The sequence below is a fragment of the Microcebus murinus genome, chromosome 6 (genome assembly GCF_040939455.1).
Source record: "Microcebus murinus isolate Inina chromosome 6, M.murinus_Inina_mat1.0, whole genome shotgun sequence".
NCBI classification, from domain to species: domain Eukaryota; kingdom Metazoa; phylum Chordata; class Mammalia; order Primates; family Cheirogaleidae; genus Microcebus; species Microcebus murinus.
In genome coordinates, this window is record NC_134109.1 from 63047047 (window position 1) to 63065327 (window position 18281).

An 18281-nucleotide genomic window follows, 5' to 3' on the forward strand; every position below is an offset into this window, starting at 1 on the left:
ATTACAGGCCATGATTGTTCCATCAGATTGTGGAATTTAGACAGCAAGACATGTGTGCAAGAAATAACAGCTCATAGGAAGAAATTGGATGAATCAATTTATGATGTTGCTTTCCATCCATCAAAAGCCTATATAGCCAGTGCAGGAGCTGATGCCCTTGCCAAAGTATTTGTGTGAATCAACAAAAACTTGCATCATAACAAAAGGTTTTCTTGGACAGAAAGAGGGTCTGCATCACTGCCATCAAAAAGGTTACTGATATGACACTACATGTGATCTGCCTGGTGAAGGCTATTTGGGGCAGGCATAAATTGGTGGAAATCACATCTTAATGTCAGGCTCATTAATTTAACTGTAATTACTGTATTTTGTGGGACAAAAAAAAAAGGACTCCAGTATTTGTGGCCTGTACTGGATATGAACTGAGCGTATGTCTGTTTTTTAGGTGTCTTTAAGCCAATGTGGAGTCTGATCTTACAAGAAGACTTTTTTTTTGGACTCTGTGTGCTGCCTTAGGGTTAGGAATGTGGTGCTCTTGTTGGGGGAAGTGAGCTCCAAGAGTAGCTTTTTTTCATCTCTTAGTGATCTTGTGTTTATCAGTTGAATGACACAGATTCCCTTTTAAACTTATTTTGCTTTAAAAAAAAAAAAAGAAAATTTAACTTAAAATATTTTAGCATTAGTTGCACAAAATGTTTGGATAAAATTCTAGTTTTTATAAGTCTTTTTATATATTTAGCCTGTCACAACAGTGCTCAAGATTGTATTGAAGTTTTTCTGCATTATACAACCCTAAAACACAGAGATCTCACTGACCCACTGCCCTGTAACCTCTTTCTTTCCTCCTTTTGCCTAATACAGCTCAGCTAAGTCCTTTCATAAAGATGCTAAATAACCTTCATCATCACATAAATGTCTTCATAAACCAAGGACTATTAAGTGTATTAAAATGAAACAGTGGGGTTTAGTACTCCAAATGAACTCTTAAAAAAAACTAATCTTGACATCCTATCACTATGTGATATTTTGTACATCTTACTGTATTTACAAGTTTATTTATCAAGGATTATCCATCTTGCTAATGGCCTATTATTTATTTCACTTTTTGTTGGTCTTTATATCCTTTTATTAATGTGCTAAAGGAACCTGTATATCTATTTTGGAACTCTTTGAATAGTCTAAAATAGACTAAAAATGGAATATTTTATAGTTTAAGTTACAAACCAAGGTGGTTCCCCCCAAGATACATATCTTGGTTTACCATGATTCCAAACAAAACTAACTTGTTTAAAATATTTGGAGTAAAATTTTATTTGCATTACAAATAGGATACAAAAATAGTTGAATCAGGATACAGAAATCTGCTGTGTTGGACTAGTTATCCCTGTTTTATTTTTTTAGATGTGCTTAATTTTATGGTGTAACTGAAGATTTTGTTTGTGTAATGCATGATTAAGACAATAAAGTATTTTTTCTAGTCTTCCAAAAAATTTTTCTGATCAGTTTGCGAGTTTTGATGAGTTTTGTAAGGTTTTTGTTTTACAAACTATGAATCAGCAAATTTTTAAGATTGTACCACATAGCAAACGTACAGCTGTTGAAAAATAATGTATATAAAATGCATATAATAAATATTAAATTGTGTACCTGTATGCTACTGTTGGCTACATCATTTTGTGTTGAATAATAAAGTGCAATACTTTATTCTCCACAATTAAACTAGGAAATGGAGATGATTTCTCAGTGAGTCCTTCATTTCTATGCTGTTTAAACTTTGTACTGCTTATTGGTATTCTAGTAAGATTGGAACAGTAACACTATTAAGAATGCCTTTCTAAGTATTCACCCCATTTGGGGATTTTTTTTTTTAATCTATTAAGTTAGGCAATTCAAAATAGCCAAAAAAAAAAAAAAAGAGATGCTGTTTTAAAATAATTTTCTTAGATATCCTTTTACTTACTAAATCCAAATTCCACTTAATGACAGTGTTTTTCTTATCTAGCCATACCTGTTTCCACAAAAAAACCCAAGAAATAAACTGCATTGAATAATAATTAAAAGTTTTCCTCATAAATAATAAGTATAAATATCTTAAAACTTTTCTTCAAAAAGGTTATTCTTTTGCTTTACAGAGAACTGCAAATGAAATGAGAAGGAAACACTACAAAACTTTTGTGAAAAATTCTATTTGAATGCCTGCCAAAAATTTGAAAAATTTTGTTATCGACCATAAAAATCCAGGTGGCAATTTTAATCATTGTTGATGAAATACAAACTTTTCAGAACTTAAAAAAAAAACTTCTTGTTTTTCTGAACTGAACATTTAGTATGAACAAATTCAAACTAACGAATAAATTTAAAAGGAGTACTTTTCTCCTTTTCCGTTTTGAAATAATTTAAGAATAAGCTTTTCCAAAGTTAGTAGTGTTTTGACAGTTATTCTAACCCAATACATTACTGTTTAACTGAAATATGGTTATTATTGCAATGCATAAACATTCACCTCTTTTGGAATGTATTAAAACTGACTTGAATCAGAATTAGTATATATGTTTATTTTTCTCTTGTCTCCTTTGGTTGTATTTTCTCCATAATCATCTGGAAAGAGACCAAAGGGATGCAAAAAGAATGTCATTTTATTTGTGTGTTTCCATTTGTGACTTATGGGAAATTAGGTAGATTAATTTGACAAATAGTACTTTATACATAAGCTTTAAGCATATTTTTATATACAGACCGTAATATGTTGACTTCTTTCCTCAATATTGAATCATACTCTGCCTTTTATTCATATTTTCTCATTATTTCAAACTAGGTAACTTAAGTTATCCACTGAAGAATAAAATCACATTTGTTGCACTAAAGAGTTATATACGGGCTAGCATTTTTTAAATCTTGACATGCCTGCTGACACTGGATGGTAATATATCTTTTTTAAAATACTTTTTACTCTATCTCACTTAACTCCTTATCCTGATTGTTTACTTATAAAAATTATCGATAGTAACTTAAAGGTTTGATTTCTGCTCTCTCGCTGTTCTTCCCTGCTTACCTCAGATGCCTCAAAAACTTTGTCCTGTATAAAGAAAAAACTTAATAGCCCTAGTGACTAGAAGCTTACTTTTCCAAGGGGTGGTACTCCTGAGAATTTGTACTCTTTACTGGGGAAAGATCATGTTAAACCCATTTTTGGTGTTTAATTAAAATTCTTGTTATGTGGCTGAATCATATTTGTAGCTTTTCATGAAGGAGGGGGGGAGAAGGGAGTTCTCTTAAACTCCATCTTAACAAATTTTTATGTAGTAGCAAAGGCATTTCCAGTCTTGCCTCTCCTACACATAGTCCTTTTATTCCTTTTACACAGGCTATAAAATTGTTAGACTGAAAAGATTTAGTGGAGAGTATTTTTCCAACTAATTAATACCTTTTTCAGGTCAACTGGTTGTAAACAGTTTCAAACAGGATCAGTGTAAGTTTGAAGGGAGGTGGGACGCAGAGGTGGATGAGGGGAGGGATGGGACCTGTCTTTAGAGAAGACAGGCAAGATGGGATGATAGAGCACCTCTGTGGGGAGGGGCTTTGGTGAATCATGTAAGTCATATTAAGTTCTGATGTTACCCTTTCTTAGAAACCAACTTCACAGCATGTTTAAGTAAAAATATTAATTGTAAAACATTTCTGTTGCAGCAGGTACTCAAAAGTACACTCATACTGTGTAACCTTGTAGTAGCTTTGTATAATACCCAGAACAGTAGGCATTTAATACATAATTTAAGAAAAATACATATATACTTGGTATTACTGTATGATTTAAAAAATTGAGATTGGTCTTTCCACATGAATTAGTGAATATAAAATTTTTACCATATCCTTGGGAGAGACACTTGTAATAATAAAAGGCAGTTTACAGTAAGTCACTAGCCATTTTATTGTTTAAATATTCAAACTACAATATTTTTTCCTGCAGTTATTTGAAATGCCTTTTTCTTTAAAACTAAATGTTTATAGTATAAGAAGTAAAAACTTTGCCAGCTTAACATTTTTTCAGTACTTGACTGATTTTAGAGTATAAGCCAGATATATCTATACACATATAAAATTAAGGATATAAATAGAAAAATACCAGGCAATCCTGTTATCTTGTTCAGTGTCATACTTTTAGTCATAAGTTATGAAAATACACTACAAAATAAGCTTGATACATGATCCAATATCACCTATACTTTTTAGTATGTGAAGTAATAGCTATTGTTGATGGGGTTTTAAAAAAACATCCACTTCAGCCAAAATATATTGAACTATGTTAATAGAGCTGTTTTCCATTTAGCTTCTCTTTTTATTGTATAGTCAGTACAGAATGATTAGAGATGTTGCTTTTGATCTAAGTATCAGATTATTTTATTGAGCTGTGGAATTTGCATATCTATACATTTAATAGGCATGTTAGAACTCATTTTAATCCAAGGTATCTCCTCTTTCCTGAGTTTCTAAGGGCCATGATTATGAAGCCTCAGCTGAGTGTTTTGAACAATTAAAGTATACTGTAACCAGAATGTAGTAGCTTTAAAGAAAGGCTTATTTGCTTAAAACAGCTGTTGATATATTTAATAGTTTTGTATCTGATCCTAGTATGCTATTTCAGTATTATGAGAATACAGTTTACACATTAGATCTCCTTATACTTCATTCAGTTGTCAAAATGTCACCATTATTGCTGGGATTCTAAGAAATCTCTACAGATGCCTCTAATGACATCGGAAACAATTGGTTCTAATCCTGTGAATTCTCTTGTGAAGAAAGCATGTGACTCCTTCGGTTTGGAAGCCATATCTTTTAGGTCATCCAGAGGTGCCCACGCCACACCAACAGAGAAGATGGTGATACCTACAATGGAAATATTTTAAAGTAAATTAAAACCAAGTCCAGCGTATATATGCAATTGTGTCTAACATAGCTGCAGAGAAAACTGCCCAGTAATTTCTAAAAATTTAAATCGCCTATACTGAAATGTTAAGTTTTTACAGTCATTGTGATGAGAGTGGCAAAAAAGTTTGCTAGCAAAACTTTTGGTTTTTGACCAATGTTACCACATAAAACAGATAAGTCATGATTAATGATAAAAAATATTTAAATAAAGGTAATATGCCAGAACATAATAAGCTAGGAATAGAAGGCAACTTTCTTAACCTAATAGAGTATCTTAAAAAAAAAAAAAAAAAAATCCTACAGCAAACATACATGGTGAAAATTTCTCCTCTGAGACTGACATAAGGAAGGACTGCCTGCTGTCATCACTTCAGTAAACACTAGAGTCATAGCCAGTACACTAAAACAAACAAGAATGGCACAAGAGGTAAGTAAAAGGTTAAAGTTTGTAAGGTTGCATTGTCTGGAAAATGGTGACTAGTCCTATGTGAATGATAACTTGTTTCTTCCATTTTGATTTTTGTGGTTATATTGGCTAACTGTTTAATAATCAGAAATTGTTAGTTTATAATTCCCCAAAAAATCTGGTGACAAAACTGCCAGCAAGAGATTTCTATGAAGATGGAATAATTTCTTCGAGTTTCATTGAGGCATTCCATCTGCATTCACTTGAGTTACTAGAGGGCTTTAAGTGTACATTTTAGTTAAGGTGATAGCACATTAGTGGAATTCACCTCAATCCCAATTATAGAAGTATTTGTTTAGAAGATTCTTAGTATAGAATACCAACTATCTTCTGCTGGGTGAAATTTCCCATAACATTTTTGGCATTCATATATAGCTGCTCCCCTGTGTATCTAAGGCTTCATCTCCCTTCTAGTGGTATACAGTGCTAAGAGTTGTCAAGCTTAAGATACAAAGCAGGTTTAGGTGATGCAAAAGCCACTTGAAAGAATTTATAATTTATCACCACCAGCCAATCTCTCCAGTTTTGGCAAAAAAAAGTCAAAATATTTTTTCCTTTTCTCAGTTTCCTCACTACTTTTAAGTTCTCCATTCCAGTTCAGATTATTTAGCTCAGGCCCAGTATATAATTACAATATAAAAACAAAACAATTATGATCAAAAGTCTACTCTGCTTTCTTTTGCAACTTTCCCTATCACCTAGGAATCATTTTCATGAGACTTTAAGTGTGGCATAACCTCCTAAAGTTTAATTTACTGTAGCCTGAATACACTCCTGTTAACCATAAATTAGTTCAGTAAGCTAAGTATTAAGAAGCATGACAGCAAACGGGTCTTAACCACAGGTTAGTTACTGATATATAAAGAATACTTTTTATAAGATACTAAATTGGAGCTTAAATTGCATTTATCAGTTCTGTCCTATTTAATAAAAACAGTATTTCATCAATATCTATAAAAGTACATTAGCAGAAGTGATGTATAGGAAGGAAAAAGGTTAAGTCATTAGGAATTGAGTAGGGAAAAGGAGGTGAAGAGTATACAAAAAAGCAAGATTGTTGATTCCCCTACTAAGTCATTCAGTTATGTCCTGAAAAAGTGGAACCTCAGCTTTTTGCTGGCCTATTTGATCTTAGTAACACATTATGCTAATGTCTTCAGAGGGTAGGCCTTTGCCAAAAGTAATATTAAGGTTGGGGTGAAGAAGAAAGGAACCCTTCTTATACCCTTTTATAACACTAGAGTGTTTTCTTTATCTCAAGAATACTTAAGAAGTTTAGATGGGATTAAAGTCTTACTGAAGACCTTAGGAAACTCATGCCAGGCTAAAACTTCACTAAAAAGTTAGGATAAATTATTGAGTGGTAGATTCATGGTAGGTTACGATAAACTTATTATTTCAGAATATATTCTGAGTTTAAGCCAAATGTGAGCACCTGTGACATTTCCTTGCCACGTGATGTTCTCGTGGCAGTTTGTGACTCTGGCGCTAGAGGGCCTGGGTTTGGATCCTGGCCTTACCACTTACTGGCTGTGTCATTTTGGGGAAGTTTGTTTTCTTACCTGTAGAATGAGATTAGTAGGGCTGCTTTGCCAATTAAGTCAGTTAATAGTGAATAAAGCTTTCAGAACGACTGCCACACTGCAGATGTTTGTTCAACAAATGCTTAAGTTTTTATTCCTAAAATTCACTGAATCCCTCCTCAGTTCCCTCCCTATACAAAGGACCTTACCTGCATCATGTGCAGCAGCAGCAGGGCCTCGGACGTCATCATAGGACTGCCCATCTGTGACAATGACTAGGAAGTTCTTGTTGGGGCTCTCCCTCACGGGGCCAAACACATTTCTAACAGTAAAGGAAATGGCATCACCAGTAGCTGTTCCACCACTCATATAGCGGATGTTTCTGATAACAGCTAGGACGTTCTCTTTGGTGTTGTAGTCGGTGAAACTGAATTCTGTGCGCTGATCGTAAGTAAACTGAACAGCAGCTATCTTGGCACCAATGTCTGAGATTTCAAAAGTCTTGGCTATGTTGGAAACAAATTCAAGCATGAGGCGGAAATTACTATCACCAACACTGCTGGAGCCATCAATCAGAAAGGCAATGTTCACTGAGTTATAACAGGTCTTGCTGCACATCATTTGCTCATGAGAGCAGAGCTTCTGTACCAGAGGCTTTACATATTTTGTGGTGCCAAACCAGTTGGGCATGTGGTAAGAGAAGAAGCCATTACTCCGACAGACAGCCTAATGGGGGAGATATAAATGACATCCAAATGGATCAAAAGCTGTTTCTTAAAAATTAACAAATCTCGAACATTCAAAAGTCAATCCAGACACGGGCTATTCAGCACAATGCTTATAGGTCCAAAATCGAATCACTATCACTGTAACAGAAAATATCCCTCACTACCTTACCTTATCAACAAATGCAACATCCTGAACCATTCCCAGTTCTTCAGGGATAGGTTTGGCCACAGAAACTATAAATACATTGACACCAAACTCTCTGGCCACAATGCCTGCTTCCTCGATGTCATCAGAAGGCCAGCCATCAATGAATACCACCACCACCTTGGGGATCCCCTTTCTCACTCCAGCATCTGATGTGAAGAATTTCTGAGCAGTATGCTTCAAAGCTTTTCCTAGAAGCAAATGAGCAACATTTACCACTGTTCAAATGACATTTCTATTTCCCTGTAGCAACTTGATGCCACTAAATTTAAGAATTACATAGAACTCAGTTCTATAATAGATGCATCAGATGGGAAAGTTTAATTACCTATCAAGCCGAGTTTTTGTCTTCACAACCCACTTTTCTTCCCCCTTCACCTCCCAGAAGCCTCACATTTCCTTACTGCACATCACCAGTCAGAAGCACAAAACTGACTCCTACTCCTGTGAATGCTCTCTCTATCTGGCCCCTTGGTGATTGATTAGTACCCTAAAGACTCAGAATAAGAAATTTCTCAGGGTTAACAATAGTGCTACTCTTAATTCTTTCTGCCACATCTGCATTCATTAGGTAAGTCTGTTGATCTGCCCTTTTTAGTATTTATAAACAGGTACTTTTCTAAAGTGATATCTGGCCAATACAATGCATAAAGATTATAAATCCACATTGCTTTAAGTTTTTAAAAAAAAGAAATACCAACTCTTTGATACATTGTCCGTTATAAACTGAATATTTCTGAGATGCTCAAATGCAGACCTAGCCAAGACTTTAGTGCCAGGAGGAGGAATTTCATATCTGCTTATATAAAATAGCATAATACTGTTTTACATATCTGATCACTGACACCCTCTCATACATTACATCCCAGATGTCAAAGTCTACTTACCTGTATTGGAATTACCCCCTCTGAAACCTACTTCCTTTATGGCAAACAAGACATCTTTGGCTGATGTAAAGTTTTTCAAATAAAATTCTATTTTGGGATGTTCGCTAAGTGGAAAAACAAACAAAAAATGTTATCCAAGGAGAAATGAAAAGACAAACAAGCAATGTTACATGTCTTAAAAATACAGTTTTAAGGTGTGGTGGCTCACACCTCTAATCCCAGTGCTTTAGGAAGCCAAGGCCAGGAGTTCAAGATCAGCTTGGGCAACAAAGCAAGACTCCATCTCTACAAAAAAAATTAAAAACCTAGCCAGGCGTGGTACATACACCTGTAGCTCTAGCTACTTAGGAAGCTGAGGTGAGAGGATCGCTTGAGTCCAGGAGTTCAAAGTTACAGTGAGCTATGATTATGCCACTGCACTCCAATCTGAGCAACAGAGCGAGATCCTACCTCTATAAAAAAAAAGTTTTGAAATCAGACAACACCCAAGTTTCTTTATTAATCCCACAGTATGTATTCAGCTAAGGCATTGTATCCTTACTTGAATTATTTGGGATATTTCAGAAATTTAACAATTTATTACATTCTGGGTAATACACCCAAAATATATCATATGTATAATCTTATTTCATCATTGCTCTTTGAGGTAGAAATTATCCCAATTATGTAAATGAAGAAACAGGCTCAGAGCATTTAGGTAATTTGCCCAACAAAACATATCTGCATTTTGAATTCATCTTGTGTGACTGCTTGGCTCAGGCCCCTGAGTCTAATGGAAATCTGCAGAGTTGGGCACAGGTAGCTAAACTAAAGTATTAATAGAAGGCAGCTGTGGGTAAGACTAGGTCTGCTTTAATGGGGAACCCCTGAAGCTCTAAACAGTGGGAGTCTATCTACCGAGGTTTCTCTAGTTGGAGGAGAGAATTTCAATGACACTAAGGCTAACATTTTAAAAATAGAAAAAGTTATAAGAAAGTGAATATTACAATATTCAATTTTTCTTATAAATGATAATTACATTTGCTAATCTTAAAATTATGTATAACACTCTTGAGATTTTATGTTCCATATTTACTATTAAAAGAATTTCAGCTCCCTTTTATAACCGCTCAGTGTTATTAGAGACCATGTTGAGGATAAACAAGGCACAATTTGTTGTGTTTAGTCTTTAGATAAGTCAGTATTTCATAAGTGTAAAAATTTAAAATCTTGGCATTTATCAGTAGCCATTTTATAAATCAAGATTTTTTGAGGGACAAGTATAACACTGATTTTATTTCTACATACCTGATAGAATGAATGTTGGGTCACAAAAATCAGATTTTATGGGTTGTTAACCTTTTCACTGTTATGGTCATTTTTCAACTATCCGAATTATGACTTATGAAATAAGTCTTATTTTTGCATTCTTAATAATACAGTCTATTCTTCTACTTAAATATGAACCCTTGACATAGTTGATTCCAGTGTTCTTTCCAAAACCGAAAAACTATGAACCAGTTTTTATCTTGAAAAAGAATTGAGTCAAATTAGCCAAAAAAAAGTAGCGTTGGCGGTATAGTGGTGAGCATAGCTGCCTTCCAAAAAAAAGCATGTGATGAAAAGTACTGTAGGGGAATTTGCCTCATGAGATGTTAAAATGTAAGATAAAGCTATAATAATCAAAGCAGTGTAGAAAAGATACAAGAATTAGCATATGGATCAAAGAAACAGACTTGCCCAAACTTGTTTATAAAAGCAATACTGCAAATCAGTGGAATAAGTAATCCATTTTTTAAATGAGGGACAAATGGTTAAGTTGTGGAAAAATCAAAGTTAAATTTTCATCCCATGCCAAAAAATTCTACCTAAGAGCAGAGCCAATTCTGAAAAAATAACTTAAGAAGAAATGAAATATAAACAAATCTTTGTAATAGTATTGGTGACACCCTCATATACTGCTGATAGTATTATAGTTTAAACTGCTTCAACTTTCTAGAAAACAATTTCACTATTTATATCAGAAGCCTTAACAATGTCAGAACTTCACTTCTAGGAATCTAGCCTAATCAAATAATCAGAGATGGGCACAAAGATGATATAGGATGTTTATCACAGTATAATGTGAAATGGTGAAAAAATAATAGAATAATGGTTAAACATGCAAAAGAATATTATGAAACATTTTTGGTGAATATTTCTGATATGAGAAAATACTCAAAATACTAAATGATGAAAAAACAGGATGTAAGACATTTTTATAGTCTGAGCTTTTAAAAAAAATACATAGTCAAATATTTTCTTAAAATACTGAAAGGAAATAAAACAGTGATTAACTCTAGGGCACACAATTTGGGAAATTTGCTTTTTTGTGCTTTATATATTTTCAAACTTTCTATAATGAGCATATTATAATTCTAAAAGCCATTAATAAATATTATTTTTAAATGAATAAAATAAAAAGGTCAAGCTTCAGTTCTCCAACCAAGTGAATACAGAAAGAGCTAAAGAGAATGACACAATAGGGAGGGAGAATAGAAAGAGAAGAGAAATTGGGAATTGAGCAGAATAGATATGCAGGGGTGATTTGTGTGAGCAACAGGACTCTTCAGCCTATCTTCTGGTCCTCATATAGATAGCACACAATTCTCTACATCCCTTTATTCCAAAAAGGCAGCACTCAGACCAACTCAATCTGCCAAGGCAGTCTTAAATCCTGAACTTACAGTTTGGCAATCCAGTTTGTCCACAATTCAACATGCTTAAATTGAACTGAAACTAATGTACCTACTACAAGGATTAATAATTTGTTAAAATTCAAGATATCATTCAAATCTCCCATTTGATTCTGAATGTTTCCAACACGAAAAATGATAAATGTTTGAGGTGATGGATATGCTAATTACCCTGGTTGGACCACTGGACATTCTGTGTATCAAAGCATCACTATATACCCCATTACACGTACAACTGTAATGTGTACACATGCAGTTATCACATCAGTTAAAAAATAAACAATTGTAATGTGTACATATAATGTATAATTATAATGTGTCAATTTAAAAAATAAATACATAAAAAAAATCTCCTCCCATTTTAACAAGGTTGGTACCTGGCTTGAACAAGGCCCACGTGTGGTCCTTCTGTTCCAATTCCCAACATTAGAGCCACTTTTCCAACAAAATTCTTCTGTAAATTAAATCGGCGCTGCCCAATATTAAAACTTCCATCAATCAGAAATGCGATGTCTGCTTTACAGTCTGTGAATAGCCAAACAAGTCCTTCTGTTAATCTCATGAGGAGGGAGGGAAAATGCAATTTTCCCAAACAGATATCTTGATTCTTACCTTTATTGCCAGTTTTCTTCTCAGGTGTCTTCTTTAGTCGTTTACCTAAAATAAAGCAAGCAATTGCCATTAGCAAAAGGTAGACAGTTTCATAGCAAGAAGCCCACATGGGGAAAAGCTTATGATAAGGAGTGTCATTCTTAAAAAGATCTTTTTTAAAAAATTAATTTCTCATGATTTTATGGACTGGGGAAGCAATGACCCAACAAATAAATCAGGACTATAGTAGGTCTACATATTTGATATGCCTCAAATCCAGGACTTTGATATCTCAAACCCACAGCTGGTGCAGGAACTCAGAGTTAAATCTTAACAGTCTTAATTTCTTTGACTTTAAAACTGCCCCAGTCCTAGCAAAGGGGATCCCTGGCTATTTCTTGCATACGCTAATTCCTTTTATTCATATGACAGGGCAGTGATTAAGGGAATTTAATGAAGCAAATAAAAGAGGGAGAAATTCCTGATACTTTTACTTTGCTCAGTTCCTAGGCACTGCCTATCAAATCAGGGAGAAATGGTAGGACTTCAAGAGAACAATTGGTGGCGGAGTTCATAACTGAAAATATTAGGATAAGGTGAAGTATAAAATTAAATGTTTCCATATGTAATATAGCAGTAAACTTAAAACATATGCTTTGTCTCTCTTTACTATAAATTTTTAAAGGAAAGCTTCTACTAACAACACATTTATAACTTCCAAATACTGTGCCAGGCAACTAGGAGGTAGGTTCCGTATTTCATACCTGTTGGTGGACGTGCTGTGGACACCGCTAGTCCTGTGGCTTCCTGGGTACCACTTTTGCCTTCTGTTAAGATAAAGGGATATTTATCTTTTTCTTCTTCCTCCTTCACTATCAAAGCACTATGAATCAAATGTAGGGCTCTATAGGATGGTATATATAATAGGGCAATGGTGATTACAAGTAAAAACATCATGCTGCACGCTAGTTTCAGAGAACCAAAATGCTTACCTATTCTATTTTAAAAGGATCACCAAAAGTGAATTCATTAGTTTTTCAGTTTAGTGTTACTAAGGGATAAGTGTCTGAGCATTCTGACTACAGACACTTCCAAGTTTCTATTGTCATCATCTATTGCCATCATCTAACAGTAAGATTGTCTTTCTCTCATTCACCCAAATTTCGCTTGAGTGGGTAACTCAGTCTACCCCATAGTTGACCTCCTCAGTCTTGATCACAGGTTTTTCCATCAGAGTTAAAGAGAGTGGACTAAAAAAGGAAAATACGTTTTTAATAAGGAGAGGCAATATTTACACAAAAGTGAGAACAATGTAATTGTACCTACTAGTCACTGTGAAAGAAGCAGACCATCTAGAAAGCGTTTGAGACTGGATGCCATTGGCATCTACTGAGGAATAGTTTTCTCGACCTGGTAGGCTATAGACTCGCACAGGTCCCCCCGAGTTGCTGATTACGCCCCTGCAACACAAGAATAACAGCTGAGATACCATCCACATTTTTTTCAGGGCCCCCAACTGACTTACAGTGCCATGTTGCATCCATTGCTTTGATTAATCAAGAACATAGTTCAGCAGGGGAGTCATCTAAGGATGCTACTAGCCTTTTAAAAACTTACTTACACAGGAACAAAATCTGCCTGGGGAAATGGTTTTGTGCTGTCAAACTTCTTAAGTGTTAATAAGAACACACTTGTAGTATCCTGTCCCCTACAGCCCAGAGATTCAGAATAAAAGAGCACGAAACAATTTTCCTAAGATACTCACTTTAAATGCCTTTGGACTACATTTTTTAAAAAAGTATAATAGTGGCCATTTTACTGCAGAATAGCATGGCATTTGCCAACAATAGTGACCTAGGACCTAAGACACCTGACAACTCTCTAAATTCAGTTTCTTCATCTGTAAAGTGGACTAAGATTGTACCTACCTTGTACAGTTGTGGTGGAAGTTAAAACAATGGCTGACACCTAGTAAAAACTCACTAATATCTGACATGATTGGGAATATTTTAGAACCATAAGAATCTAGTCATCGAGAAGTAATGCAGTGTGTCTTCTGTCAGAAAGTTTCCCTCATGTACTTGGTGTTTCATGGATATCCAGGAAAACCTTTAAAATGTATCCATCTTCTATGGTCAAAATTAGCACCAGAAGAAAAAAATGTGAAGAGGAAGAGGGTCTAAATGGCAAAAGCAGGAAAAGAAACAATCATGCCTGCATTTCTGTCCCCCCCTGGCATGTTCAGGCTTACCTGTGCACAGCAGCCCCACAGATACTTGACACAGAAGCATACACTATGTTCCCAAACACGGAGAATTCCTCAAGAGGGCAGCCCCCTGGGCAGAGGACATCTACTTTCTCTTTCCTGATGTCCAAGCCTCTGGTAGAGCACGTGATAGCAATAGGAACTGAAGAGAAAGGATGGAATGTAATAAGCATTCTCAGGATTTCCTGGGGTGTAGTGGCAGGGAAACCAGAGTATGAGATTTAAGTTTTACTTTCCTAATTTATACACTTCTAGTTAAGAATACTGACTTATCCATTCCATGCCATTCCAGATGTTGGCAAGCCACAAATTGTTTTTCCAATTTAATCTAGTCCCCAACCACTATAAGAGTCTCATATGAGAATTTTCTCAGTTCTTAATCAGTTTGGAAATAAATAATTTAAAATATATCAGAACTAGAAAATAACATTAGTCACTGAATGTTTATTCTTTCTAATAAAAATTGCAACTCTAATGGCAGTGCACTGATAGTTGCTTGAAGTGAAGACAGTAAATCTGGATTGAGTCTTTGTGGAACATTTTCATAGACACATGAACAAATCTAAGCCATCCTGTCTTCATAAGACCGTTTATCCTAGTTATCCTACAAACACAGAGCTGTATGTAAAATCACATGTTAAGCTAACCAGTAAAAAAATGCTTAGATTCACAGAATGTGATTTAGCTCAATCATTCATTTTATAGATGAGGAAATTAAAGCCATGGGTTTAATTTGCCCCAGGAACATTCTACAACTCCCGAATGACAGGAAAAAGGGAAGTTAGTCCCTTCAGAATAGAGCATTTTTATCATAATTGAACCTGATTATTTCTGCTCCAGATCTGTCCAAAGAGATATATCAGGCAGTGAATGCATTTTTAGAAAGCACTGTTAACATTCAAGTTTTACACTGTCACACTAACTAATAAAGTTCCTACTACAAAAGATGCTAGGAAGAGACAAACCTTTGGCAACATAACAAGATAACATAATACAACATGTTAATTTGTCAATTTACCGTGGATATGAAATTGGGATTAACATTACCAAATACTATTTTCCAAACATGGGAAATTGTGGTTATCCAAACCTTTCTGAAACATACGTCAATGAAAAAATCTTTTATCCAAGGCAGAAGAATACCATTTGGTCATACTGCCTGCCTCCAACAGGATCCTCTTATGTGCCCTCTGTGTTGAGCTGTACCTGGGACTGAATATTCCATGGAAGGGAAGGAAGGATGCCAGGCACAATGCCCATTTCTTAGCTTTGAAACACTCCAGAGAGCTGAAGAAGTTAAAAATCCCTATCAAAAACAGTTGCCTCAGCCGGGCGCAGTGGCTCACGCCTGTAATCCTAGCTCTCTGGGAGGCTGAGGCGGGTGGATTGCTCGAGGTCGGGAGTTCGAAACCAGCCTGAGCAAGAGCGAGACCCCGTCTCTACTATAAATAGAAAGAAACTAATTGGCCAACTAATATATATAAAAAAAAAAAATTAGCCGGGCATGGTGGCGAATGCCTGTAGTCCCAGCTACTTGGGAGGCTGAGGCAGTAGGATCGCTTGAGCCCAGGAGTTTGAGGTTGCTGTGAGCTAGGCTGACGCCATGGCACTCACTCTAGCCTGTGCAACAAAGTGAGACTCTTGTCTCAAAAAAAAAAAAAAAAAAAAAAAACAGTTGCCTCACACCTATTATCAAACAGCCTTAATCCTTCCCATTTTGGGCTCAGGTAGGGGGTGGCACTGGTATTCGGTGCAGTGACCACCTTTTTAGTTGCTAACATTGATGTTATTGGGAGTGAGGGTGAGAAATACAGCCGGGTGCAATACTTACCCTCATGTCTACTTTCAAGGAAAACAAAAGTCGATTTTAGAAAAGAGCTTGTCTTTTACATTGTAGAAAATACACCTATACCCGGACCTTTACTTGTGGAACAAACTTTGTAGACTTTCTCGCATACAAATTTGGACCTTAAACACTGCATTTTATAGGGGTTACACCTGGAAACACAGCTAGCGGGTCAAAGTTGGACAACGACATCAGCCTCCTTCACTCTTCGCTAACAGTGTGAAGTCGGACCACCCGGGAACTTGCGTGCTCATCGGTGGGGCTCAAGAAATATTCCTGCCTCGACCTCCCGCTGCGGCGCTTGGCTTGCTTAGGAGCTCCGCGGGGGGTGTGGGTGGGCATGGGAGGAGGCTTTCTTCTCCAGCCCTTGAGAAGAACGCCCCCGTCGGACCCCAGAGACCCCTCCCGTAGGAGAAACAGGTAAACCCGAGCAGACCGCTAGGCAGCGGCTGTAGCTTCAGCGCCCTGTGTCTCTGGCCCTCGGGCCAAGAGCCAGGGGCCGATCTGAATCTCACTGCTACCTGCTGGTCCTCAGCCCCTACTGTCACCTGGACCGACGCTGAAGCCCTCAACTCACCGGCTCCCTCGCTGCCCGCGGGCTCCAGCAGCAGCAGCAGACAGACACCTGCGGAGAGAGGAAAGCGCGAAGGCTGGCTGCAGCCTCCGCCCGACTGGGCGCGAGGGGCCGGGGCGCAGCGGGGGGCGCGTACCCACCGAGGCAGAGAACCGGGATCCAGGCTGCAGACATGGTGGCCGAGGGGCTGCTCAGACCTGGGAGGGAGGGAGAACGCGAGAGAGGCTTGCGGGGAGGGAGAGGCCCCCACGTCCTCACCACACAGAGACCCCCCACCTCTTCCTCCTCCTCAGAGCTCCCGCACCCCTGGGAAAGCCAGGGGCGACCGAGGGGCGGAGGACACCGAGGAGCTGCGGCTCCGGGGCCAGCACCCCGCTAGATCTGGAGGCGGCGCTTCGGCTGCGAAGCGAGTCAAACCCAGAATCGAGTGCAAGCCCGGACGGGGGAGAGGGAGGTCGCCAACATGAAGACGGACGGATAGGCTGGGAGCGACAAAGGAGAGCCCGGCCCGACAGGCGCCAGGGCGCCCGCGAGCCCGCGCCCGCCGCGCGAGGTCCCGCACCTGCGTGGGATCCGCCCGGCTGCGCCGAGTGCGGCAAGCGCGGCGCCCGCGGCCGCTATAAAGGCCGGGCGCGCGCATGAGCACTGCGCGGGGGGCACGCGGGAGGGGGCTGGGGCCGGTCCCCCGGGGCCGGGCGGCGGCCGCGCAGCTCCGCCCTCACCCCGTCCCCGCCTGGGGGTGAGGCCGGCGCGGGGCTGGGTCACCTGGACGCTGCGTCGGTCCCCAGGGGTGGAGCGAAGGTCCCAGACGGAGCCCGGGGACCCCGCGGGGTGCGGCGTCTGAACCAGCGCGGGAGGGCGGCGGGGGGCGCGCCCCTGAGACCCGAGCCCACGGGCGGGCCGCACCGCGCTCCGGGAGGGCACGCTGCCCGACGTGTGGCGCGCCGGCCCGGCCGGGGGTGACGGTCCCCACGCGCGGTTCCCGACGGCGGCCCGGTTCGCCTGGACCGGAGCGGCAGAGGGAGCGCGGCCACCCCGCGCCTAGAGGCCTCGCCGGGTAGGGCTCCCGGTGCGCGCGGCCAAGAACAGAACTTCCCGCCTCTGCGCTGTGCCCTCGCTGATACAGAGTTCCTGCTTCTAAAGTCACACCAACCCGGTGTGGCGAATGCATGCCCTCCCTGCATTAGTTAGAAGCCCTGTCGGTGACGGGTTCCTCGGACCTTCAGGATTCGGTCGTCCCACTTCGAACCGGCCCCGTTTACGGTAGTGCGTGGCGTCCCGCGCGTGAGGTGGCCCGGACCCCCGGACAGCGGTTACATTAGCCTTTGCTTCTGTTTTAGATCAGGAAGAATCTATGCCTGATTTGCCTTTCCAAGTTCCCAGACCCGGTGTCTGTGGTGACTGCACAGAATCTCAGATTTGGTAACGAGTTCTCCCCGGTCCCTGACCCTGATAACTTTTTGTAGGTGGCCGTGGAGAAAGAGGAATTCACGGGGAGTTAGTGACAGACAAACGGCCTGCGTGGTGGCTGAGGAACCACTCCCAGACCTAGACA

The 18281-nt window shown here is 38.9% G+C and overlaps 2 protein-coding genes across 5 annotated transcripts in view; one reads left to right on the forward strand and one right to left on the reverse strand.

Moving 5' to 3' along the window:
* STRN3 (striatin 3) overlaps positions 1-1652 on the forward strand; it is a 108762-nt gene extending 107110 nt beyond the window's left edge. For all 4 annotated transcript variants that reach the window (XM_012773456.2, XM_012773457.2, XM_012773461.2 and 1 more), the window contains one exon: positions 8-1652. In XM_012773456.2, coding sequence (XP_012628910.1) covers positions 8-177 — 170 coding nt within the window. In that variant the 3' untranslated portion in view covers positions 178-1652. The remainder of the gene's footprint in view (positions 1-7) is intronic.
* On the reverse strand, positions 642-17354 carry COCH (cochlin). The gene is made up of 12 exons (XM_012773468.3): positions 17289-17354; positions 16867-16923; positions 16730-16777; positions 14292-14448; positions 13367-13500; positions 12805-12867; positions 12062-12106; positions 11827-11974; positions 8736-8839; positions 7813-8039; positions 7125-7641; positions 642-4884 (listed from the first exon to the last, which is right to left on the reverse strand). Exons 2-12 carry the CDS (start codon positions 16898-16900, stop codon positions 4709-4711), a joined length of 1653 nt encoding a protein of 550 aa, XP_012628922.1. The 5' UTR covers positions 16901-16923; positions 17289-17354; the 3' UTR covers positions 642-4708.
* Positions 17355-18281: the final 927 nt, after the last annotated feature.

Excerpts from the sequence above, each read along its gene's own strand:
- COCH (XM_012773468.3), bottom strand. The coding sequence starts at position 16,900 with ATGTCTGCAGCCTGGATCCCGGTTCTCTGCCTCG. Across the intron at positions 16,778-16,866 it reads GATCCCGGTTCTCTGCCTCG|GTGTCTGTCTGCTGCTGCTG; the intron begins GTGGGTACGCGC and ends CTCTCTCCGCAG. Across the intron at positions 4,885-7,124 it reads TGCTGCTGCACATGATGCAG|GTATCACCATCTTCTCTGTT; the intron begins GTAAGGTCCTTT and ends TTTCCATTGTAG.